The sequence below is a fragment of the Centruroides sculpturatus genome, unplaced genomic scaffold (assembly GCF_000671375.1).
Source record: "Centruroides sculpturatus isolate CEXI.00-Female unplaced genomic scaffold, Cexi_2.0 scaffold660, whole genome shotgun sequence".
Taxonomy (NCBI): domain Eukaryota; kingdom Metazoa; phylum Arthropoda; class Arachnida; order Scorpiones; family Buthidae; genus Centruroides; species Centruroides sculpturatus.
In genome coordinates, this window is record NW_019385748.1 from 419,348 (window position 1) to 447,130 (window position 27,783).

General features: G+C 26.0%; 1 protein-coding gene across 1 annotated transcript in view; it reads right to left on the reverse strand.

Annotated features, from left to right (window-relative positions):
• Positions 1-27,783, reverse strand: part of LOC111641758 (WD repeat-containing protein 3-like) — a 47,093-nt gene that overhangs the window by 4,701 nt on the left and 14,609 nt on the right. Inside the window, exons 7-14 of the mRNA XM_023387971.1 lie at positions 27,470-27,627; positions 24,190-24,301; positions 21,307-21,441; positions 20,911-20,958; positions 17,627-17,692; positions 17,455-17,547; positions 6,069-6,163; positions 4,787-4,915 (exon numbers count right to left, since the gene is read on the reverse strand). Coding sequence (XP_023243739.1) covers positions 4,787-4,915; positions 6,069-6,163; positions 17,455-17,547; positions 17,627-17,692; positions 20,911-20,958; positions 21,307-21,441; positions 24,190-24,301; positions 27,470-27,627 — 836 coding nt within the window. The remainder of the gene's footprint in view (positions 1-4,786; positions 4,916-6,068; positions 6,164-17,454; positions 17,548-17,626; positions 17,693-20,910; positions 20,959-21,306; positions 21,442-24,189; positions 24,302-27,469; positions 27,628-27,783) is intronic.

Here is a 27,783-nt window from a genome sequence, read left to right on the forward strand (position 1 = left end):
GCGGACCTTGTTAACCCGGGCGACGTCCGAGCCGGTATCACACTTTGATCTGGTTACTACCATTATGATTATCTCCACATAATGTGGGTGTGTGGTCACTCTTAGCTTCATTTCTCCCCATAGACCTTACTGGCATGGGTGTCCCTACCAGGAGCTTGTGCTCCAGCCTGCATTGCCCTATGGATCAGTAAAATTACTGGGCTCTCCCACCACGACCAGGTGGTGACCACGGGAGAGTTATTATTATTATTATTATTATTATTATTAGAGGTGAAATTTGGTACACAGTTAGGGTACATCATGGAAACGCACGCTAAGAAGCGATTTTTTGAAATTTCCCAGCAGAGGGGAGAGTATTAAGGCTTAACTGGAAGAACAGCTTCTACTGTACTATTTTAGATGCAATTTTTTTGTTTTCAACTATGTTTAGTTTTCATTGAGTACTTAGGTGTATTAAATTGATAACATTTCAGACATTGTTATAAATATTTTTATATTTTTTGATTTTTTAACCAAATGTTCAAACTGTTTTAAATTTGAATTTGTTATTGCACATTGGTTCGATTATAGAACGATTGTAAATGTTCCAGAAAATTGATCATATTGATTCTCAATAGTTCATTTGATTCTCAGCAATTCTCATCATTCTCAGCAGTAGATGTTATATAATAATTACTATGGTTGTTGAAATACTGAATATAAATGGGGTTTGCTTGCAAAACCTCTGCGGGCGAAGTCGTGGGTAACAGCTAGTGACCATATAGATAACCATTTTGGATCATTTTGGTTTTTTATTTATTTTAATATATTTTTATACATAAAATCAGTTTTAACAAACAGAATATAGTCAAGAGACAAGAAATAATTATGAGACTTGATAAAAAAATTCTTTTATATCAATTTATAAGGAAAATATTTATTGATAAATCTATGTAGACAAATTACTAATAGTTACTTTTTTACATTTCAAAAATTTCATTGATAGAAAAATGCTGTTATATAATTAATTACATAAGTAAACACCCACTAACTCAGACTAATAGGGAATGAATGGTGTCCTCCACTTAGCAGAGTATTTTCTCCAATGATGTGGAAAATAACATGGCTATACAGTACAGTAATTTATTATGATCGGCTTTACACAGAAGTTTTAATGAGCTTTAGTAGAATATACTGTTAAATTTATTACAGAAAATGAGCCCTCGTGGTTACATATAACACAGTAGGCAAGCTGTTAACATCCAGCATTGCCAATTTAGCTACTATACTTTGTAGATAGATCTAGCTAAAGTTGATTTTGCATTCAGCTATAAAGAATTATAATTTTTCTATTGTCAAGAAATTTAAAATTACTGTACAATTTTTCAAAACTAATTTGAGTTATGTGAACTTGCTGGAAGGGTCCAATTTAACAGGAATTTACTATATAACACATTTTTAAGATTATATAGTTTATTAAGCATGCCATATTTTTTAATAAACCATATTTTATTAATCTCTTAATTATTCTTAATTTCTACTTATTAGTCTAATTACTGACAAGTGATAATTACATAATAAATAATTTATACAGAATCACTTAATTAATATAATAAATTATTTATTTAGTACATTGTTTATTTCAATAATTTATTGGATCCATTTAGTCTTACAAAACTAAGACCAAATCATAAAAGATTTACCATTAATAGTATAAAAAATTTCATAGTATTTACTATTTTGCTTTATACTTAGTAATCAATACATTTAAACAAAAATGCACAAAAAAAAAGAATTGAATTCACTTTAATAGTTTGTATGAAATAAGTTGTAACAACTCAGACTTTTATCAATAATGTGGTTAAATTTTAAAAAATGATTATGTACATACATATTTTATTATTCAAAATAAAACAGTTGATAATTTTTTCACTCTCTCCACCTTGTAGGCACCAAGAGGACTTTTTAATCCTATCCATCATGGCTTTGATCAGATCCTCAACAGGAATGGCTGAGTATTGAGGAATGGGCCAAACATATTCAGGACAGTTTAACCCCTGAAATATTGCTTCCAGAGGTATTTAAATTTAGATATAATCATTAATGGTTACATCCAAATTTAATGGTGCAGACTTCAGGAAGTTGATGCATACTTCAAGAAATCTATATATATATATTATATATACATACCATGAAATCCCTGAAATATTCCTGAGTGTTTTCAACTGCCCAAGACTTAATTCTAGGTCCCCCAAAGTACTAGCTGTTGACATAACTGCTTGAGTCATCTGGCTGTCATAGTTGTATCATTAGTGTAAGTCAAAAACCCCTTTTTTGGAATATTTCTTATTACAAGTAATGAAATTACATATTATAATGAATCATAAATTATAACTTGATTCATTATACTTGATCAGCTTAAAATATTCATTTTCATCATTTCAAATTAGTTGTCAAGATATTTTTCTGAAAATGTTGCATAAGGTAGCTATCAACTAAAAGAATGCCTATTTTGAATACTTAGTTATACATTTTCACATTATTATTTATTGCAGTATTGATTAAATATGTTTTTATGCAATAAATGTATTTTTTAAAATGATAATAAGTTTCTAAACTTGATCAATTTATGTAATTATATAAAAGTTTAGTCTGGAAGCATTAAACCTATTTCAGAACATATTTTACAGGATAAAAGACAATTCCATTTCAGCACAGAATATTTAGGAAAAAAGTATTTAGTGTATTTTTTTTTTTTTTTTTTTTTTTTTTTTTTTTTTTTTTTTTTTTTTTTTTTTTTTTTTTTTTTTTTTTTTTTTTTTTTTTTTTTTTTTTTTTTTTTTTTTTTTTTTTTTTTTTTTTTTTTTTTTTTTTTTTTTTTTTTTTTTTTTTTTTTTTTTTTTTTTTTTTTTTTTTTTTTTTTTTTTTTTTTTTTTTTTTTTTTTTTTTTTTTTTTTTTTTTTTTTTTTTTTTTTTTTTTTTTTTTTTTTTTTTTTTTTTTTTTTTTTTTTTTTTTTTTTTTTTTTTTTTTTTTTTTTTTTTTTTTTTTTTTTTTTTTTTTTTTTTTTTTTTTTTTTTTTTTTTTTTTTTTTTTTTTTTTTTTTTTTTTTTTTTTTTTTTTTTTTTTTTTTTTTTTTTTTTTTTTTTTTTTTTTTTTTTTTTTTTTTTTTTTTTTTTTTTTTTTTTTTTTTTTTTTTTTTTTTTTTTTTTTTTTTTTTTTTTTTTTTTTTTTTTTTTTTTTTTTTTTTTTTTTTTTTTTTTTTTTTTTTTTTTTTTTTTTTTTTTTTTTTTTTTTTTTTTTTTTTTTTTTTTTTTTTTTTTTTTTTTTTTTTTTTTTTTTTTTTTTTTTTTTTTTTTTTTTTTTTTTTTTTTTTTTTTTTTTTTTTTTTTTTTTTTTTTTTTTTTTTTTTTTTTTTTTTTTTTTTTTTTTTTTTTTTTTTTTTTTTTTTTTTTTTTTTTTTTTTTTTTTTTTTTTTTTTTTTTTTTTTTTTTTTTTTTTTTTTTTTTTTTTTTTTTTTTTTTTTTTTTTTTTTTTTTTTTTTTTTTTTTTTTTTTTTTTTTTTTTTTTTTTTTTTTTTTTTTTTTTTTTTTTTTTTTTTTTTTTTTTTTTTTTTTTTTTTTTTTTTTTTTTTTTTTNGATAAAATATTTTCGCGCGGGAAAAAATTTTTGAAAAAATTTGGAGACTTAAAAAACATCCAAAAAAAACAAAAATTTTTTCGGAGGGCCCAAATGCCCGAGTTTTATATAACGCTATGGAACTTTCCCGAGTTATCTCGGGTTTTAAAGATTGCAGCATTACTTCTTGCCGCCTGCGTATGGCTATGATTGGTCATCTATATTCAGCAAACCAAATCAACAACGCAGTTAAGGAGACAAATTCCCTGACTGTTTGACAATTTTCGACAAATTCCCTGACTTTTTGATAATTTTTGACAAATTCCCTGACTTTCCCTGACTTTTTCAAAAAATAATGAAAATCCCTGACTTTCCCTGATTTTCCCTGACTTTCCAGGTGCGTAGGAACCCTGAATATATTAAATAATACAGTAGACTCTCACCATTATTATTATCTAATTGATTTCTAGAAAACTTATTAAGCAAGTCATTATAATTTGAACTCTAATTTAACACATATTTAACATCCAATTTAATTTTAATGAAATTTTATTTTCAGAAATGGTTTAAACTGTATAGAAATACAATAAAAACGGATTTAAAAAAATAATGTACTTAAATATGGCATTCTACATAATTCACATTAGGAAATCTATGTTTTATATAAACAAAAACTTAAAACAACAGTTATAAAGCAGTTTTTTATTTTAAATATTATATCAATATATTTTCATATAAAATGTTACTGATAATAATATACAGTGATGCCTCGTATAACGTACGCCTCAAATAACGGACGCTGTGAACAAAGGACTTTCTGTTTGGCCATTACGTGACTCNCATCCAAATTTAATGGTGCAGACTTCAGGAAGTTGATGCATACTACAAGAAATCTATATATATATATATATATTATATATACATACCATGCTGGGTAAAGCATTAGCCTATTGAGTGCCCTAGTGGAGGAGTACATAGGCCAGGGGCAAAGAAGTCGTCTTCCAGCTGGCACCGTACGTAACCATGAATGTTTATATCTAAAATTTAATACATCTGAAAGCGAAGTCTTGCTTTGGGTCCAGATGTCATAACTGGCAAGCACACTGCATGGTAAGCAGAGGTTGCAGGTTCAAGTCCCACTAGTTCTTTTCTTCCAGAATNGAGGCACCACTGTACTTTTTTAATACTTACCTTACTAAAAAGTGCACACAACGACAAACTATCTCAGTTTCCCAGCCTTTTTCTAATAATTCACATAAAACAAGGAGGAATTTCTCAATATAATTAAATGGTAACAATAATAGAGCTTTTTCTAATTCACTGCAATAATAAAATAAAAACGTCTTTAGTAATAATTTAGTCTTCATTTTAAATTTATATTATAACAATTACAAAATTTATATGAAATGAATTAAATCAACTTAGACATAAATTCAATCTAGAGACAAAATTAAATATGTTTTAATAATTTCAATGCCAATTGCTGCATTATATTGGGCTATATTAATGCTACTACTAACAATTAAGTGTTAAGTAATTTGGCCTAGAGGTAGACATTAGGTGCCATCTCTTGATAAATTTAATAAATATAATTAAATCAATATTTTAATAATTAATTTAGAAAGATCTGGTAGAAAAAATTGGCCCAAAACATGACTTGAACCCACAAGTTTGCAATTACTTAATATTTAATTATTAGCATTATAGTAGCCTAATATAATCCAGCAATCATTTTATGTTAAACATCATTTAATGTGATCTTCAAAATTTATTTTAATAACTTCAAGCTTAAATAAAGAATATTCAGGATTTTATAAAATTCTACCATTTCTTTAGAATAAACCACCAAACGATCGCCTTAATATTGGACTATAATATGGCTAATTAAATGATTAGTATAAAGTAATTTGACAATAGAGATAGGCGTTAGGCACCATCTCTTAAGTAAATTAATAATAATAAATAAATAAATTATTAAATAAGTTTATAGCCCGATATTAAGGCGATCGTTTGGTGGTTTAATCTAAATTTCTTGAGCTTTGAGTTGTTATTTCTTTAGAAAATATCTATATGTAATGAGCTGAAATAAATTTTTATTTTCAAGGATTTAAATAAAGTACAGTTTGTTTAAACTTAAATTATTATTATTATTATCCTTAATTCTAAAACTTTAGACTTAAATTTAATTTTAATAATTTATTGTAAGAAGTCATGTATTGAAACATTTTCTTTACAAGTACAAAATGAGACTAATTAAATGACAGTTTAAAGTGCTAATAAAGAGTATAGTAATTACATTAGATATATTAATGATGATATCTAACAGACAAATAACTAATGACAAATAAAAGATAACATTTTTTCTACATTACAGTTGAGAATACAAAAGGATTGATATCAATTCATAACTGTAATCTGTTTACACAAGTTTAATAAACTTTAAAATTAATTTTAAATAAAAACAATTATTTACCTAGATTTAATTCTTTTTACAACTTCCAACATGAATTCAATTGGACTAGTAACATCATATAATGAGAACATAACATGAGGAAGAGGTTGTGGTAACTAAAATATATAAAAAATTAAACTTAAATAGAAAATATATACATATATTAAATTACTTTATCTAAAAGATAAAATGTTCAAATAATTTTAATTTTTAGTCATAATTTTTTAAAATAATTTATAAAATCATCACTAGCCATATAATATTAAGTGCATAGTTAAAAAATTATTGGCATATATTAATTAATGCAGTTACATAAATTTAATATAATTTTCATAACAAACTCAACTTTGATTTGGAAATATAATGAAAGTTGGCACTATAATATAGCCATATCCTGTTAAACCAATATAGAATCTAATACTATTCCTAAAAACAACTTGAATATTGGTTAGTTTTTCCATTATTTCTTACAGGAATAGTATCTTAATTAAGAATTATAAAGAAAGTGAATTTTCTTAAATATGCAGTAGAATGTTGAAATAATACTGTACGTTTTATGTTATAATATTACTGTATGAAAGTAAACAAACTGCATAGTGAGTCTGCCAATGCAATTTAGTTGTCTAAATTGTCATGTACAGCATTTTCAATAAAAGTTTTTTAAAAGTGCTGTATTCTGTGTCTAAAGTAAGTTTTCTGCTGATGATGATCTTAAATTCAGAGTAAAATTTTTCATTTCAAATATAATCTTTTGGTAAACTAAAAAACATAATTTTGGATTAAATAATAATATTGTTACAACATATTATGTTAAATTTATTTTAACTTATTACAGTAAAACCTCATTATTTCGATATTGGAAAATATGAAGTATCATGTAATTTGAAGTCAAGTCTAGTCCCTGGCCAAGAGAATAGATTTTGCATGTATTTTAGTTCAGATAATTCAAAATATGCATACAATAAAATTTGAAGTCATAATCTAATACGGTGACTCACAAAAATATTCTTTAATTCAAAATCTTCCATGATATTACATGTTTATAAGAAAGTTTCCATGCCTAAGTGGCAGTTTCAGTTTTACTAATTACACATTGTTAATTTATCAGATGTGTGCTCAAGGTCAGTCAAACATTGTACATGTTGCTAATGAAGAGAGAAATTTTTATTTTTATGAAAGAAATGTTTGGCTTTAATTAAGTTATTTTGGAATTTTTCACAAAAATTCATTGTCTCAATAATTCCGAAGTCCATTAAATACACATGCAAATACACATGTATACTTAAAGCAGTGGTTCCCAGTTAGTGGTACGCGTACCCTTCGGGGTATGCGAAATTGCATGAAGGGGTACGCGCGGCAATCTAAAATCAGCCGATTTAAAATTTAAATGCATGAAATGAAGCAATCAAATAAATAATGGGGGACCATCAAAAATTCGGCAATTTACAACATGATGTCGAATGCACAAATTCATTTATTTATAACTAAAAATATTCTCGAAATTTCATCAAAAAAATGCATTTGTGACAATACCTAAATGAAATTCTTAAAATTGTACAATTAACACAATTTGTGTTAATTGTACAATTATCATTATCATCGTGTCAGTGAAGCAGCAATAAAATATTTACTACCATTTTGCGCAACATACCTCTGTGAGAGCGGATTTTCAGCCATGACAAACATGAAAACTAAACATCGTCACCGACTTCAACTCNCATTATTATTATTATTATTAGAGGTGAAATTTGGTACACAGTTAGGGTACATCATGGAAACGCACGCTAAGAAGCGATTTTTTGAAATTTCCCAGCAGAGGGGAGAGTATTAAGGCTTAACTGGAAGAACAGCTTCTACTGTACTATTTTAGATGCAATTTTTTTGTTTTCAACTATGTTTAGTTTTCATTGAGTACTTAGGTGTATTAAATTGATAACATTTCAGACATTGTTATAAATATTTTTATATTTTTTGATTTTTTAACCAAATGTTCAAACTGTTTTAAATTTGAATTTGTTATTGCACATTGGTTCGATTATAGAACGATTGTAAATGTTCCAGAAAATTGATCATATTGATTCTCAATAGTTCATTTGATTCTCAGCAATTCTCATCATTCTCAGCAGTAGATGTTATATAATAATTACTATGGTTGTTGAAATACTGAATATAAATGGGGTTTGCTTGCAAAACCTCTGCGGGCGAAGTCGTGGGTAACAGCTAGTGACCATATAGATAACCATTTTGGATCATTTTGGTTTTTTATTTATTTTAATATATTTTTATACATAAAATCAGTTTTAACAAACAGANAAGCCTATCATGCATTAAATGATTATATTGCCTTCTAGAAATCAAATCATCATCCATTTTTCATCAATAATTTTTCCCATAAAAATGTCAATCATATTTATATTATATAATAAAATCGCGGTACAGAATAAAAACGTACAGAACTGCGGCTCCCATGCATTTTGCAAAACCTACATTTCGGCTCCCACTGAACTTTTGCTTGCCCACCCCTGTCATATATATAATAAAATATAAGTACTGTACTTAGTTCCACTACAAAAAATTATTATTTTATCGAATTCAGTAGAATTTTAGTGCCATCTTTTATGTTTTTATTTTATTACTACAGATCGTTCTATGGTTCTCACTCGTAAATTCTAATGGTTCTCACTCGTAAATTCTATAAAAGCTGCTCCATTACAGCACAGGTTTTTTAAAAAGCTATTGGAAGATGATGATGTTGAGTTCTCAGATTTAAAAACTTACACAGAAGTGAAGTGGCTTAGCAAAGGCAAAGTATTAAACCGGTTTCTTAATTTTATTACTAAAATAAAAAATTTTTTGAGCAAAAAGGGGAAATTTATAACGAACTTCAAGATCCTAATTAGCTACGTGACTTAGCTTTTTTAGCTGATATTTGTCAGAAATTAAATCAGTTAAATCTTGAACTACAAGGTAAAAATAAAGATTTAGTGGATATGGTAAGTGCTATTAAAACATTTAAATGTAAATTAGTCCTTTGGAGTTCGCACATTCAAAAAACTTCTTTGACGCATTTTCCACACATGTCGAAAATATTTCTAGAAAATTATTTATATTGTCGAACGTATGTTGATTATCTATGTAGAACGTATGTTAATTAAATTAAATAATAAGTTTAATGAAAGATTTAATCAATTTGACGACTTGAAATCGATTTTATTTTTCTTTCAAAAACCTATGATTAATGTTGACATTACTACTTTAAGTGCAGAAATAAATGGATTTTATGCAACAAATGTAGAAAATTTAGAACTGGAAATTGTAGAATAACAAAACGATGTCGCTTTAAAAGTTATTAACAGGGATAAGGAATTTTGGAAATTAGTTGAAGCACGTAAATATACAATTTTAAAAAACTGTGCACTAAAGCTAAAATCTTTCTTGGATCGACTTACTTCAGTGATGCCACATTTTCTTCAACGCAATTTTTCAAAAATACGATTAGATCACGTCTTACGGGTGAAAATTTGAATGACTGTTTAAGAGTAGCAGTATCAAATTACTCTCTTGATTTTGAAAAATTATGTCAAGAAATACAGTCTCAACCTTCTCATTAACGAATAATAATTTTTCATGTATTATGTAATAAATGTCGTTCAATAAAATTGTTATTACAAAGTTTTATTGTTATTTTAACCTATAAAATAAAATCAAAAAGAATCAAAATTAAAAATTACAAAAATTAAATGAAGAATAAACCGCAACANAATGTTCAAATAATTTTAATTTTTAGTCATAATTTTTTAAAATAATTTATAAAATCATCACTAGCCATATAATATTAAGTGCATAGTTAAAAAATTATTGGCATATATTAATTAATGCAGTTACATAAATTTAATATAATTTTCATAACAAACTCAACTTTGATTTGGAAATATAATGAAAGTTGGCACTATAATATAGCCATATCCTGTTAAACCAATATAGAATCTAATACTATTCCTAAAAACAACTTGAATATTGGTTAGTTTTTCCATTATTTCTTACAGGAATAGTATCTTAATTAAGAATTATAAAGAAAGTGAATTTTCTTAAATATGCAGTAGAATGTTGAAATAATACTGTACGTTTTATGTTATAATATTACTGTATGAAAGTAAACAAACTGCATAGTGAGTCTGCCAATGCAATTTAGTTGTCTAAATTGTCATGTACAGCATTTTCAATAAAAGTTTTTTAAAAGTGCTGTATTCTGTGTCTAAAGTAAGTTTTCTGCTGATGATGATCTTAAATTCAGAGTAAAATTTTTCATTTCAAATATAATCTTTTGGTAAACTAAAAAACATAATTTTGGATTAAATAATAATATTGTTACAACATATTATGTTAAATTTATTTTAACTTATTACAGTAAAACCTCATTATTTCGATATTGGAAAATATGAAGTATCATGTAATTTGAAGTCAAGTCTAGTCCCTGGCCAAGAGAATAGATTTTGCATGTATTTTAGTTCAGATAATTCAAAATATGCATACAATAAAATTTGAAGTCATAATCTAATACGGTGACTCACAAAAATATTCTTTAATTCAAAATCTTCCATGATATTACATGTTTATAAGAAAGTTTCCATGCCTAAGTGGCAGTTTCAGTTTTACTAATTACACATTGTTAATTTATCAGATGTGTGCTCAAGGTCAGTCAAACATTGTACATGTTGCTAATGAAGAGAGAAATTTTTATTTTTATGAAAGAAATGTTTGGCTTTAATTAAGTTATTTTGGAATTTTTCACAAAAATTCATTGTCTCAATAATTCCGAAGTCCATTAAATACACATGCAAATACACATGTATACTTAAAGCAGTGGTTCCCAGTTAGTGGTACGCGTACCCTTCGGGGTATGCGAAATTGCATGAAGGGGTACGCGCGGCAATCTAAAATCAGCCGATTTAAAATTTAAATGCATGAAATGAAGCAATCAAATAAATAATGGGGGACCATCAAAAATTCGGCAATTTACAACATGATGTCGAATGCACAAATTCATTTATTTATAACTAAAAATATTCTCGAAATTTCATCAAAAAAATGCATTTGTGACAATACCTAAATGAAATTCTTAAAATTGTACAATTAACACAATTTGTGTTAATTGTACAATTATCATTATCATCGTGTCAGTGAAGCAGCAATAAAATATTTACTACCATTTTGCGCAACATACCTCTGTGAGAGCGGATTTTCAGCCATGACAAACATGAAAACTAAACATCGTCACCGACTTCAACTCAAAGATGACTCGAGACTGAAGCTGACCAAAAAGCAACCAGATTTTACAAAGTTGTGCAAAGAAAATCGTGCACACTTGTCACATTAAAATTAAATAACCTTATGTTATTTTCATTATTATTAGAATTGTATTTTAAAGGTAATAAATGTAAAAAAACTTATTCTATCACTATCTATCTAACCACAGCTTCGCATCATATCGAATTTTCTCGTGGGAGTAAGATATTTTCTCGCAGTAAAATGTAGCCTATGTCCATCTCCAACATGTAAGCTATCTCTGTGCCAAATTTTATTAAAACCTGTTCAGCGGTTTAGACGTGAAAAGGTGACAGACAGACAGCATTATCTTCAAATTTGTAATATTAGTATGGATTAATATGAATTTCTGCTATAAGAGGTACGCAAGTTTGAGCTCTTTCTTGAAGTGGTATGCAGGAAAAACTAATTGGGTACCACTGACTTAAAGCTTTAACTGTTATAGCTTGTTTTCATCAAATCACATGATTTTCACAATCTTGAACTCAAGGTGGTGAATTCTTCATAAAACTACATTGATCCTCTAGATGAAATTTGCAGTAATTCTTTTTGAAGCACTTAAGTTTCTTTCATACATTATTTACAGGTCTTGCTTTGAATGTAATTTGGTTACATTTTCATTGTTTTCATTAAGTATTCACCAACTGACAGTTTTTTGAAATAGCTTAAATTACTAAGTAATAACTTGTAATATGAATGAATTTATAAATGAATGGATAAAATTATATAAGCTAATGTATAATTTCATTTGAGAATTGAAAAAACTTTGATTTGAAAAATGTTCAGATAATTTGAACCTGGATAATTCTAAATTGTGTTATTTTTTTGGTCTCTTGAGTTTCGAAATAATGAGATTTTACTGTATAAAAAAAAATCACAGAGGAAATGAAAGGAAGGTCTTCTATATAAAAAATTCACACATTAAATTACTCCAGCAATCTATATTTAATGAACAAAAATGTTTTTGTTCATTAAATATGGATATATAGATTAATATTGAACATACAATATTAAACTTAAATAGAACATGTAAATTTAAACTTAACTTTAAGACATAAATAAAATAAAATTTAAAATTGAAAGATAAATAAGATTGTATTGATACATCATTGTACAAGGAAATCAAACTCAGTCCTAGCCTGGTAGTTTTAGAACTAACTTTCTACAGTTTTTGCTATATTTCTTGCTCTATTGAAGTTAATTATTTGTACATTTGATAACCATTGCACATTCAACTGATGAAGACTTATCAACTAGGTTGAAAATGCTTTTACTCATTAAATACAGATTATTGGAGTAATTTAAGGAGTGAGTTTTTTTATCTAATTTATTATAAATATAAACATTACATTATATGCATATTAATAATGAATTTGGCATAATCTTAAAATTATGTAACAACAGATATGTAAACCAGACTGTCTAGGATAAAATACTTTTCTTTAATTAAAAAAAAAACAAAAAATACAATTCTTTACAAAAAACAAAATATTTCTGCATATGACTAAAGTAAACATTAATGCAGCAAGTTCTTATGTTTTCAAATAATCTCTGAAAATAGAATAATAAAAATGAGAAGGTAAAATCATGTCAACAATGTCAATAAGCATAGCCAGCATATCATGTGAATCAGTGAACTTAAGACTAACTGCTTCAATATCTTTGTTTCATCTCCATTCCATACATTTATCATTTCATTACATGTAACAGGCATTTGTTGTTATTTTCTTTTTAAGCATGTCATCAACATATGGTGTCTTTGGTTTTTGTCTTTCAGCCTTGTCTGGTGAAAAATGATCAAAATGATTGTAATGAGTGATGATTTAATGCATTATTGTTTTGGCTTACTGATAATTCCTTGCAAATTGTTCTTTCAGACATGTCATTGATATGCTTTGCAATAATAAACTACCTATGCTTTTTCCCTTTGGCATACTGAATCTGTACAATATTTTGTTAAACTAACAATGAAAGAAGTGATGATAGTTAGGGAGAACTTTTCCATTTAAAATATCATATATTTGTCTTCAAATATAACTTTTATATAAGTTTTGAGGATTGTCTATTTTCAATGATAGGACTGACATGTGGGACACTTGTGACATTATTTTGATTCACTATATCTTTCTTTTATTTTATAAATTTGTGTAAACCAAAGTGTAAATAATAGAAAGTTTTCCATGTCGAATAAAAATTTTAAACAGTTCTTTTACAGTAAACTTACACTGTAAATAAAGAAATCTTATTTATCTAACCACCTAAAAAGGGTTTGTTGACTAGCAAACAAAAATTGTTGTTTATTAGCCCACAAACCCCTTTTAGGCAGTTAGATAAATAACCAATTAAGCTGACTAATATTGCTGAATTCATCTGATAAAGATATCTTAATTGTGTATAATATGTCATGGTCTAAGTCATTATTGACAACAACTGTATATAGTTGTTGTCAATAATAGTAGAGCATTGATTATCCAAATCAATTGGGGACTGGGGTTGTTGAAAAATTGATTTTTCGAATAACCGATTATGTATGAAAAAATATATTAACCTATCCCATGTTGAAATTCATTCAAATCCTGGCACATCCTTAAGTACCTTCTCATGGTCATGCCAGTGTTGCCAGCTAAAACACACACACCAACAAAAATAACATTGGAGTAGCCTAAGACATAGCCAAAGATTGCAGCACCACAGCAATAGCAGAAATTTAAATTTGTCAACTGAAAAGCTTTCGGTTAATTGATGTTTCGGTTGATCGATATTTGGATAATTGATGCTCTACTGTATTTATAACTGTGTGTTTTATACATAATATATAAAACAACACACAGTAGTTATAAATACATATATATTTAATGAGGGGTTTTAATTCTGTTTAAAATTAATNGTTATTAATTAAACACTTGGTGTTTTTCCTCTTTATTCAGTTGAATAAAGAGGAAAAACACCAAGTGTTTAATTAATAACACAGTCTTGTGTTCAATAGTCAGTATTTAGTGTATTTAAACCATCCCACATAATAAGATAACTGAGGCAAGATATAACAAATACAGTATGTAATAACATATATAAGTATTAAGGCTGTTGCTTAACTTTGAAGTGTTGACTGCATCTAATACTACTAGAAAATCATCACACGTTATCTAACTACAATTTATATTAATTCTGTTTTAAATAATCAAAATTAGTAATAGTAAAAATAATCATATGTTTAATTAAACAATAACATTTTTATTCAAAAGTAGAGCTAGATAGAGAGTAGATAGGACTAGATGCACTGTTATCTACTGAAGGCTATTTGGGCAATTCATTAGCCTATATTAGATCAAGTGATTTTCTTTGACCTGTTTTCTGGATTAAAGTTGCATTTTATATGCTGTAAAATATGGTAAATTATATCAACTTCCAAAGCCTGATGTATTAATACTAACCCAAATTATCACCATAATTAATTAGGCTATCATTAATAATTAGAAACTAAGTAATTTGGTACTAGAGGTAGACATTAGGCATCATCTCTTATCTAAATTAATAATTATAATAATTTATTAAATAATTTTGAACATTCTGGAAAAAAAAACTGGGCTGAAGTGGGATTTNCTTACTCATCATGCCTGGCCCTTTTATATCAAGTCCTCTTTTTCGAACTTTTCTCCGATTTCGTCAGCGATGACGATCTTCTTGGTCCAATGAGGGGACGGGTGACACAATCGTGACAAGAAATGTACTCATCTCAACACGGAACCTAACTCGTGGGAATCGAGGTTTTTATTGATTTTATTTTTCCTTTTACTCTTTTAATTTTCTGTTTTCTCGTTCCGTCTTTATAAAGTTTATTAAACAAAAATTTTAGTTTATAACACTAAATTTCTGGTCCTCACAGTATTCTTTCAGCAGAAATAGTTTTTTCTGTGGAGACGCCGATATTTTCTCAGTGTTCTTCACTGCATATTTACATACATTTTGCATAATTTTAAGGAATAAATGTTAGTTCTCATACCTATACACTAATTTTCATTAATTAAGCTTTCATGCTCTTTAGGCTTTTATTTAGATTTATATGATCCGTGCTTAACTTTTGACCACCACTGCTGTGTTAATTTGTGGCAAGCCATTCTTACGTGAGAACCATTTTCATTCTAAATACAACTGAAAAGTAATTTGCCTTATACATTTTTTTCTTTTATACGGTATTTTTCTCATTTCCCTTGCTAATTATACAGAGTACTTTAAAATACTTAAAGACTTGAAAGTTGGTAATTTTTATGAAATGAATTTTATAGGACATTTACATTGAGCCGGAAATTTAGTACAAATGAGTCTGTATAAAAAACAAACAAAAATATCTATCAACGAGTTGCTTATCATTCACAGCTGTATAAGGTTTTGTTATAAAAACTTTGTATATTTTCAATCTCCAAAAACTTACTTGTAAAGATCGAGCTAGAATATGCTATATAGAGTCGCTGAAGCGACAACATGTTTGAGTAAAAATTAATTACATGTCTGTTATTTTTTTTAGTCAAAGGGACGTGGCATTTCTGTTGTGTAAACGCAACGAACTAAAATATTCTAATTCATTATATAAGTACCCATCGTTTCCATTAAGAGTGCTGTAACCATTGTCACAGTCACAGTAATATATTCTAGTTCGTTACCTGTAAACCTTACAGGTACGTACAGAATCTACTGTCAAGCATGCGTAGATCAATCGTTTTCAAATTATTACCGTTTTATCTTTGATGTACACGAAACACATTTTAGTATAAAACCTTCATTCAATAACTTCGTTTTACATTTCTAATTGTTTCCCTATGGAAAGTCGTGATATCAGGGACGTAAAGTAATCATTACGACGTGAAATTCTAAAATACTGGTGTCGAAAATATTTCTTATACAGTTGACCCCCTATAACGCGGTAGATACGTTCCACTTTATAAGAATTTCGCGTTGTAGGAATCCTTAAATATATGAGCCAATCACAGCCCCGCACGTGTGCAGTTTACGGAATACGGCTGTTTGAAAGGTTTTCTTCCATAAAATTAATCGATTCTAGACTAATTTCACTCAACATTTCAAAAACACGTATAATTTTTTGGGAATAATCCGTATTAACTATGCTATAAACAAAAAATTGTAGGATTACTTACCGAGTGTGCACCGTTCGNACCTTCATTCAATAACTTCGTTTTACATTTCTAATTGTTTCCCTATGGAAAGTCGTGATATCAGGGACGTAAAGTAATCATTACGACGTGAAATTCTATAATACTGGTGTCGAAAATTTTTCTTATACAGTTGACCCCCCTATAACGCGGTAGATACGTTCCACTTTATAAGAATTTCGCGTTGTAGGAATCCTTAAATATATGAGCCAATCACAGCCCCGCATGTGTGCAGTTTACGGACTACGGCTGTTTGAAAGGTTTTCTTCCATAAAATTAATCGATTCTAGACTAATTTCACTCAACATTTCAAAAACACGTATAATTTTTTGGTAATAATCNTAATATTGCTGAATTCATCTGATAAAGATATCTTAATTGTGTATAATATGTCATGGTCTAAGTCATTATTGACAACAACTGTATATAGTTGTTGTCAATAATAGTAGAGCATTGATTATCCAAATCAATTGGGGACTGGGGTTGTTGAAAAATTGATTTTTCGAATAACCGATTATGTATGAAAAAATATATTAACCTATCCCATGTTGAAATTCATTCAAATCCTGGCACATCCTTAAGTACCTTCTCATGGTCATGCCAGTGTTGCCAGCTAAAACACACACACCAACAAAAATAACATTGGAGTAGCCTAAGACATAGCCAAAGATTGCAGCACCACAGCAATAGCAGAAATTTAAATTTGTCAACTGGAAAGCTTTCGGTTAATTGATGTTTCGGTTGATCGATATTTGGATAATTGATGCTCTACTGTATTTATAACTGTGTGTTTTATACATAATATATAAAACAACACACAGTAGTTATAAATACATATATATTTAATGAGGGGTTTTAATTCTGTTTAAAATTAATTTCAAATTATGAAAAGAAATTATATAGAAAATAATAAATACCTCTTTTCTAGAAATTTCACATTCTTTTTTATATAATTCATACTTGGATGTTTCTTCAGTATATATGTCAAGAGCTTCTATAATTTGTTCTGCCTTTAAATAATAATATATTTATTAAGTAAAATAATGTTTTAACATTTTTTGTGTTGATTAATGAAATAATATCTCTTACAGATTTTATTGTTTCTATTGTTTTCTTAGAAGCTAATCCACTTTCTTCATCTGGTTCTTCTGTATCCTGTCAATCAAAACAAAATATTACATTGTATAAAGTACAATGTTGTAATAATTAACTTTATTTTAAAATGAATGCACTTTTTGAAGTATGAACTTAAAAAACAAATTAGAATTTTAATATTCATTCTGATCATTTTGAATGTATATTTAATAGGCTAAGAATTTTTATACATATACTAACTTACAATAATTAATAATTATAAGTAAAGTAAAAATAATAAAAGTTTTCTTATGTCATATATTCTTACATTGAAGAGCAGAAAATTATAATTTCAATAAATCTTTCTTGAACATAACTTTAATATTTTCAAACCAATTTACCAATGAAGAAGTAATGAGGAGAATTTTCTTTATTAATTTTAATCATTAGTTCTTCAATCTGGAGATCTTTCATTGCATAGTTCCTATATACAGGGTGTTTATAAATGAATGGTGCGGTTTTAAAAATTAATAATAAATCTATTTATTACCTTAATCTCAGGCATTGACCGAGTTTATGTATTGTCAATGCCCGTGTCCCTTGAGGAACTGTGTGATCAGATAAAGCATTGCACTGCAGACCATCACGGAGGACATGCTACACTGCGTATGGAAAGAATTTGATTACCATGTAGATGTGTGTCGTGTGACCATGGGTGCACATATTGAAAAATTGTGATTAATGCATAAAAAATGTGGACAGTTACCGTTACTTATGCTGTAACGTTTGCCCATATAAGGTAATAAATAGATTTATTATTAATTTTTAAAACTGCACCATTCATTTATAAACACCCTGTATAATGAACAGTTTTTGATTGGCATTGTAACTTATTTTAATCAATGTTACAAGCATTCATGTCAACTGAAACATTCCTCAAGCTTCTTGTTTCTATGACCCTATTGAAGAGATATTTGCATCTTATTTAAAGTGTGCTGCTCTTTGTTTTCACAGACTCATTCATTTTTATTTGTTTACATTCATTCTTCTTAAGCAAGATAATGTGTACCATCTCTTTTTTAAGCATCTGCTATTATTTTCAGAGAGCAAACTCCTAAAATAACTTTTTGTGGATGCACAATGGACTTTTTAGGTCAAGATGCTTTCCACTTGCACAATTCAGTTAATATATAATAAACATCTTACATCTTCAAAAGCAAAAAGTTAAACAAACTTCTATTCTAAACTATTACAATTTTTTTCCTTTTATTTGGTTATCACCTCTCTGCTAGTGAAACATATTTTACAACACTACCAAAATTCAGTGCATAAAAAAAATTAATTTAAAATGTTACAAAAGAAACAGTAACTGTGCAAGTCTTCCATAGAATTAATTGACATGCATGGAGTAAGTAATTGTAGCATTCCATGATACCTGCAATCGTGACATTATGATATCTAGACTTTGGGGTTATGTGAAGGACAGGGTTTATGCTGACATCCCAAAATCAATGACCTCAATGATCTTTGTACATACTGGACACTATTGTTTTTGTTATACTACAGATATTGCAGAATAGATGGCAGAAAATTAAATGTCATTTAGGTATTCTTTGTGTAACAGGAGGAGTACACATGGAGCTTTTATACTTTTGTGTAAAAAGAAATAAAGATAGAACTATGCTGATTTTTGCAGCAAAATTTAATGAGTTTGTGTTCAAATTGCAGACCTTACTTTTATTTTAATTCTTACCTAATTTTACTTACAACCTACAAAATGTGTCAGTTTGAATTTGGACATGACTATCCCTCTCTCACCATGTGTAATGAATAAGGACTAAATAATTACCTAATTCCTGTTTATGATAACTGTAAAAAAAATAAAATTTTTGCTATTTTTTTGGCTTATTTATCCTAATTTCACAGGATGTAAAGCTTTCACAAAGAAATATAAAATCAACAATTCATTCACCAAGTTCATTTTTTCAACGTAAGAATTAAAAATGTGTTTAATTACAAAATTTTTTATTATTGTTAATTATTATGAGAACATCTATACTCAGTGTGTATATGTTATAATAGTATATCTTGCAGTGCCATAATATTGTAAATAAAAATTATTCTTTATAAAATTTATTCTAAATTGTAATTTAGTAGTTGTAAGTTTCAATATCTATTTCATATCAGCTTATATCTAATGCTTAAGTAATTATTCATAGTTATTTAGTATTATTAAAGCAGGAATCATTTCAACTGAAAATATCCCAAAGGAATTCTTTCACTATCCTTAACAAAGAATAGAACAAATTTAACAATTTAATAGAAAATAAAAGAATTTCAGGCTGCTATGTTCATCTACATATTGATATTATAAAAATCCTGAATTATCTTAACTTCATTATGAAGTTAAGATAATTCAGAGTCAATAAGCAATCATAATCATCAGAGAGTGTACTTATATAAACATATATGGTATAGCCACTATTTGTATAGACTGTGTGTGAAACAATTGTGTGAAAGCTTAATGCGTATGAAAGGAATGTGAAACAATTGTAACAAAAATAAGTATTTATATATCTAAACAGAAAAGGTACAAGCAGCTACAAATTTTTCATCTCCATTATAATCTTGTGGGATTTCTGTTATATATATGCAATCTGTTGTTAAGTAGAACATTGTTAAATAAAGTATACCTGTATTACTTTTCTATTGAGCACAAATTAATGTACAAATAAAATCTTTCAAATTTATAAAAGAGATCACTTTTTCTGTATAAATATTCAAAATTTTCCAGAAATAATTAAATAAAATATTGAATAATTTTAATTAATACAATTGAAAGTCAAAACAGTTAATTTCATAATATATATAACAATAATAATAATTCATAACCCAATTTAATTAATTAATTCCAAACAATGAGCTGAATTATTGGGCTATGTTAGGTTATAAGAGTAGACTTCTGTCTATCTCTAGTCAAATTACTGTAGCTATTAATTTATTCATTAATTTAATCAAAAGTAGCCTGATAATTCAGCATTGTTTGAAGTTAGTTAATTTCATAATTTTAAGATATTCAATGTTATATTTATGGAAATGATTTAAAACAAGTATTATATAAGTATTTAAAAGAATATGCCTCTTAATATGATTTATTTAAGTGTCAATACTTCATTACAAAAATTTACATAAAAATTATGTGTACTTCACTGTAAATATATTATATTGTGTAACTAATTAACTTGTTTAAAATTAATTACAATTCTTTATTTCTAAAATATCATATAATTAATAATTACTTTATTGCTTTCTTCCAAAAAAGATTTTTCATATTCTTCTTCTCTTTCCTGTAAGTAATAAAATAAAATTAAAACTAAAAATCAAAATATATTTTTTAACATTCATTATATCATATAAAAAATACTCTACTTAATAATTAAACATAAATTAGCATATTATGACAGTAATAGAAATGCAAAATGAGCCTAAAATATATGACTAAATATGATCAAAATTATATTTTCACATTTAAATGATTTTTCTGTCCTTATATAAAATCTCCTAAATAAGTATTAAAAGAAAATGATGACTTGTAAATTTATCTTTATACAAATTTATTTATTTTTTCATTTTACATTATGTCACATAAATTTAATTATTTCTAATTAAAATTATAATTAGAATATTTTAGTTACCATTTCTTCTTCTTCCTGTAATACTAATATTTCTTCTGTTTTACACCAAAGACGTAATGATTTATCATGAGATGAGGTTACTATTCTTCTTCCATCTGGTGAAACTGCTATTGCCCAAATCTCACTTTGATGTCCCTATATGTTTTTAAAGCAATTATTCCATTTTAACAGTTTACTATATTACACTTGCACATAAATAATTATGTGCAAAAAGAAAAAATAATAATAAGTTAGTTTTTTTATTTATTATAAAGAAAATCAATACTAATTTTATTGCAATTCAAATACTTTTAATTTTTGAATACTATCTTGGAAACAAATCTTAAAGATAGTTTCCTCAAAAATAAACCCAATCCAAAATATCACATTTCTCTGCATAGAATTACTATAATTAAATATTAAAATATATTTCATATAAAAATTAATACAGTATAATACATTCAATTGCAACAGTTCTACATCTTTCAGCAGAAATATTTTACTTATCAAACATTTTTAACTGACTTTGCAACAATCTTTATGATTGAACATTAACGGATTAACAGAACATGAAGATGGCTGCCCAATCAGTAAAAACATTTGATAAATAAAATAGGTTAGAACTGCTGGAAGAGGTTAAAACTGTTGTAATCAAATGTAAAATACCAGTTTGAGAGACATATAAATATAAAATATTACTCAAATAGCATAATAAGTTAGTAATGAAATATATTATCAAAAGATATTAATAATGAAATATATTATAAAAAGGTATCCCATTTAAAATTAGCACAACTGAGATAATGAAACATTAATGCTGTGAATTTTATAGGGAATATTCAAAAGAAAAAGTGTATGAGACCAATCACAGAACTATACACAAACTAAAGAAAAGCACTTAGAGAAACAGTAACCTATCAACATTAGTATTTTAGATCACTTTAAGCATCTTCTAAGTTTCTGTAAGTTTAAATAATGTTAAAATAAAGTTTCTAATGAGTGTCTTTTACCTAAATTAATTTGTATCATTTCCAAAGATTAAAGATGATTTTATGTATGACATTCTGTATATTATAATTAATTCTTACAATTTTCAAAGTAGACTAATTTTTATATTTACAATACTATTTTTTGATCATTATTCAACAGAGCTTAAATACATTGCTTCAATATATTGGAGAGAGGAAAAAATTAAAATTTATTAAAATATTATTTTTTCATAGTTATTTATTTTGATAAATTTTAACAGTTTCTAAGAAAACATCACCATCAAAAAATTACACAGAACATGCAATAAGAAAAGTAAATAAATACACAACAAAAAATAAACTAACAAATTTACTTTCCTTAGATAAAATTACAATTTTAAAAAAGCTTTATTCAAGATATAACTATACTTCCAAGCAAATGTATTTAACAGTAAAGTTTTTAAACTTATAATGATGTATTTAAATACATTAATATTATTTATTCCTTCAAATATAAATGTAATGATTGATAAAACTAGCAATAAAATATTCAAATCTAGCATATACAGTGTACAACAAAGACATCATAGTATACATATATTAAACAATTATTACTCAAGAAAAAATAATATAAAGCTTGTGTATGCTAAATATGATTTAAGCACTTGATCAATTTTTTGATATATATATGAAAATTACAAATGGGATACCTAATCAACAAAGGTGCAAATTCATTATTAAATGTTAGGAAGTTCTTGTTCAGAAATGAACAAGAACTCCTAACATTTAATAATGAATAATCAAATGGAAGTTCTTGTTCAGAAATGAACAAGAACTTCCATTTGATTATTCATTCCTAATTTGTTAAAATTAGAAAATTTAACAATATGATTTTTAATTTTTACATAAAAATATATTTAAAAATTTTCTCAGCATTTAAATAATTTGTTTAATAATTTAACTAATTCAAATCTTATGTTCTTAATCTGCAAATGGTTCTCTAAAAATTTAATATATTTTCAAATTTGTAAACTTCTGACATTGAAAACGTAAGAAACTATGATTAATCAAAATCAAGAAATCAGGGAAGATCAGAATGTTCATTATGTATAAATAAATTTGAATTTCTTATGGTTTTTTAAGAAATCTTTTAAGATCAATGGTAATAAACAAACAGACTATAGCTGAAGCCCCTGTATAAAAAAGAAAATACTTGTAAAATAAAAAATTCAAAAAATGAATTGTATAATTAGAATACAGTAAGAATTGAGTTAGTTAAAAATATCAATTTTAAAACTTTAATGTTTTATTATTTATCCTGTAAAATTCACATTCTTTTAATTAATTTTTATGCACTAAATATATCTTAGAGAAATTATTTCTGATGAAAAAAACATTTTCTTATATCTGTATTATCATTACCATCTTTACATGATGTTATAATATGTGATAAATTTATACAACATAATAATGTACATTATATACTGTATATGAATACAGTAGAACATCGATTATCTGAATATCAATCAACTGAAACATTGGTTAACCAAAAGCATTCCAGTTAGCAAATTCAAATTTCTGCTAATGCTAGTGCTAGGTTGGCAGGGAGGAAGTGAGTGCTGTGGCACTGCAGCACCTCTTCCTCCCTGCCAACCTAAACTTTAGGCCTACTTTAATATACTACTTTATATAAGATATGTATTTGTAAGACATGCGATACAAAATATATATACTACCGCTTTGTGTTTACTATATTTTTTCGTAAATGATCAGTTCTATGAAAAATCAGTTAACAACCCCAGTCCCAAATTGTTTTGGATAATCAATGCTCTACTGTACCATATAATATAAACTGATTTTACATATGTAAAAAATTTTTATGCTGTCATTATAAAAATTAAAATTTTTATTACAATTGACTAAAAATGTAACTTACTCGTAAAGTATTAATTTTTTTAAAATTATCAGCATCCCATTGCTTAATGGTTTTATCTTTACCTCCAGTGAAAAACATGTGTGTCTTTGGTATAAACTTCATGCACATTATACTGAAATTAATAAATTTGAAGTAATAATTTATCAAAAGAGAAATCTGAATTATAAAATAAATAAAACCCACCAATATAATGACGGTTTTTCAAAATAATGGATGAGGTTACTATTCTTCTTCCATCTGGTGAAACTGCTATTGCCCAAATCTCACTTTGATGTCCCTATATGTTTTTAAAGCAATTATTCCATTTTAACAGTTTACTATATTACACTTGCACATAAATAATTATGTGCAAAAAGAAAAAATAATAATAAGTTAGTTTTTTTATTTATTATAAAGAAAATCAATACTAATTTTATTGCAATTCAAATACTTTTAATTTTTGAATACTATCTTGGAAACAAATCTTAAAGATAGTTTCCTCAAAAATAAACCCAATCCAAAATATCACATTTCTCTGCATAGAATTACTATAATTAAATATTAAAATATATTTCATATAAAAATTAATACAGTATAATACATTCAATTGCAACAGTTCTACATCTTTCAGCAGAAATATTTTACTTATCAAACATTTTTAACTGACTTTGCAACAATCTTTATGATTGAACATTAACGGATTAACAGAACATGAAGATGGCTGCCCAATCAGTAAAAACATTTGATAAATAAAATAGGTTAGAACTGCTGGAAGAGGTTAAAACTGTTGTAATCAAATGTAAAATACCAGTTTGAGAGACATATAAATATAAAATATTACTCAAATAGCATAATAAGTTAGTAATGAAATATATTATCAAAAGATATTAATAATGAAATATATTATAAAAAGGTATCCCATTTAAAATTAGCACAACTGAGATAATGAAACATTAATGCTGTGAATTTTATAGGGAATATTCAAAAGAAAAAGTGTATGAGACCAATCACAGAACTATACACAAACTAAAGAAAAGCACTTAGAGAAACAGTAACCTATCAACATTAGTATTTTAGATCACTTTAAGCATCTTCTAAGTTTCTGTAAGTTTAAATAATGTTAAAATAAAGTTTCTAATGAGTGTCTTTTACCTAAATTNAAGTAAATTTGTCATATTGAAATGTCTCCTGTTCTTTGTTGTAGAGACATGTTTAGAGTGACGCTAGTTTCATGCGAATAAGTCTCGATTAAATGCTATATATTCCATATATATATATATATTATATACTGTATGTATATTATTTATCATTATTTTATTTTATTATAATATTTACTATATTTAAATTTTTTCCTGATAATGAGTATGCAAAGAAATTAAAATAAATACAGAAAAAGTTCAAAAATTATGTAATTAGTAATTAGAAAATATATTTCCCTTAGTTAAATTATGCATAAAAATATATTAAAATATCAATTACTTGATTATATTTTAATTATTTCATGCTCCAATATCAATGATGTAAACAGAAACACAACATTGACATTTTTATGCTGAGATACTTCATCTTTGAATGCTCTTAAAATATAAATACAAACATCCATAGAAGTTTTTAAAAGCAGACTAACACTGAAACCATGGGAACTATCAACATCAGTCAGAGTTGTCCAATCATATTCCAAAAGAAACAATGACAAAAATGCAAATGTATTCTACATACATATATGCAGTTTTAGTTGTCAGTATCATAAGCTTTGACCAATTCCTTCATTAGTTGGAATTATTATTTATGTCTTCACTAACTTATTCATTTTTTTGTGATGCACATTGTTCCATGGAAAGGTTTGATGAGCCAAACATCACATTCTTATCCATCACTGACATTGAGTTATTATGGTAATCATTGTTTTTGAGATAAGCAAACCAGATCAAATGGTTCTAGCACAAATCTGCCTTAACAAGTCATATATTTATGATAATATCTAAATTTATTACATTAATATAATACTTTATTTAAATATTTATACCAATGGAATTATTGTTGAATTATAAAATGGCTATGTATTTTTTTCATGATTTTAATCCGATTAAAAAAACTGCACCATCTTGGCCTTTATTTTAGTTGATTTTTTCCAGTTTTAAAGAAGCAAAAAAATATCTCTCAACATATATTTGAGCCTTGACTTATATTTAAATCCAATTAAAATTTTTTTCAATTTCAAAAACTGTTTGGTACATGTTATATAGTTAAACTAATGCTAAAATTTGGTATGTGTGATTGTTTAGCAATGCTAAACATTTGCCCAGTTGTGATCTGTCAAGCTGAAGCATGCAACCTATGCAAGAGAATTAAAAGTTTGGTGTGATTGTAAATAAATATTGAATATGACATTAAAATCAACAGAATCAGGCTTGGTAAGTTCTACAAAAATTTTATTTTAATAACTTTTTAATTTTATATAGGAATATCTACTAATCAAGCAATTGTCAAAAATTGAAGGGAAAGTTACTAGTAATTGAAGGGAAAATTTATCAATAAAATTTATTCTGTTGTAAATGTAAATTTTTATTAAAACTATAAATTTATGTATTTGATATGATTATATGTTTTAGACTTTATAAAAAAGCTTTGTACAAAAGGTTTTATACAGTTATAAAAAAAAAATGAAACAAGTAAAACTAAAAGAATGTTGTGGTTCACTTTTGATGTAATAAAATTGCAAGTAAACTTTCCAAAATACATGTGAAATATGCAAAGAAGCTTACTTCCATGTATGATGTATATGCTGAGCAGTTGCTTTTAATGCAATATTTCTTAAAGCCATTTATAATTGTGTCGTCAACATTCTTTTATAATTCTATTATTAATCTTTTACAAAAATATATGGAATTTTTATTCCACATATTTTTGTTCGAGGAGGCTGAAGAGCATGATAGCAATGAAACAGAAAACGGGAATGATGAAAGTGATAAGTTTCAATGACCTTCTAAATTTTATTAATATAACTTGCTAACTTTTTGCATGCAAACAAAATTAATAATAAAAGGTCAACTTATATATTCAGGCCAAAACAGTATTATATCTACCTACACAGCAATTAAAAATATAAAAGCGATAAATATAGTATATTAGACAAACACATTATTAATAATTAAAATTATCCATAAAAAAATTGTTGTGAGCATATTCTCAAATGATTTACTCTAGCTATAACTTCATACATTGTTATATATCTAAGTTTCATATATATTAAAAAAGTTATAATATTAAATAATTTATCATCATCATTAAAAATAATTACCTTTCATCATGTGCAAATATAGATCTATGGCAATCTCCAAAATCTAATCCCCATATTTTTACATTTCTATCAGCTGAACCAGTAATTATCAGATTGCTATCATATGAAATATCCATGCAAATTACTGGAAATTTATGACCAAATAAAGATAAGAAAAACTGAAACAAAAATTATAACTTTATTAATAAAATTATATAAAAATTGTTTTTATTATTAAATTATCGATGTAAATCAAATTAAGATGCATGTATTAAATATAAGAAATTTATTTTCAAATTTAACAAAATAAATATGACATTAAATTACAAAATTTT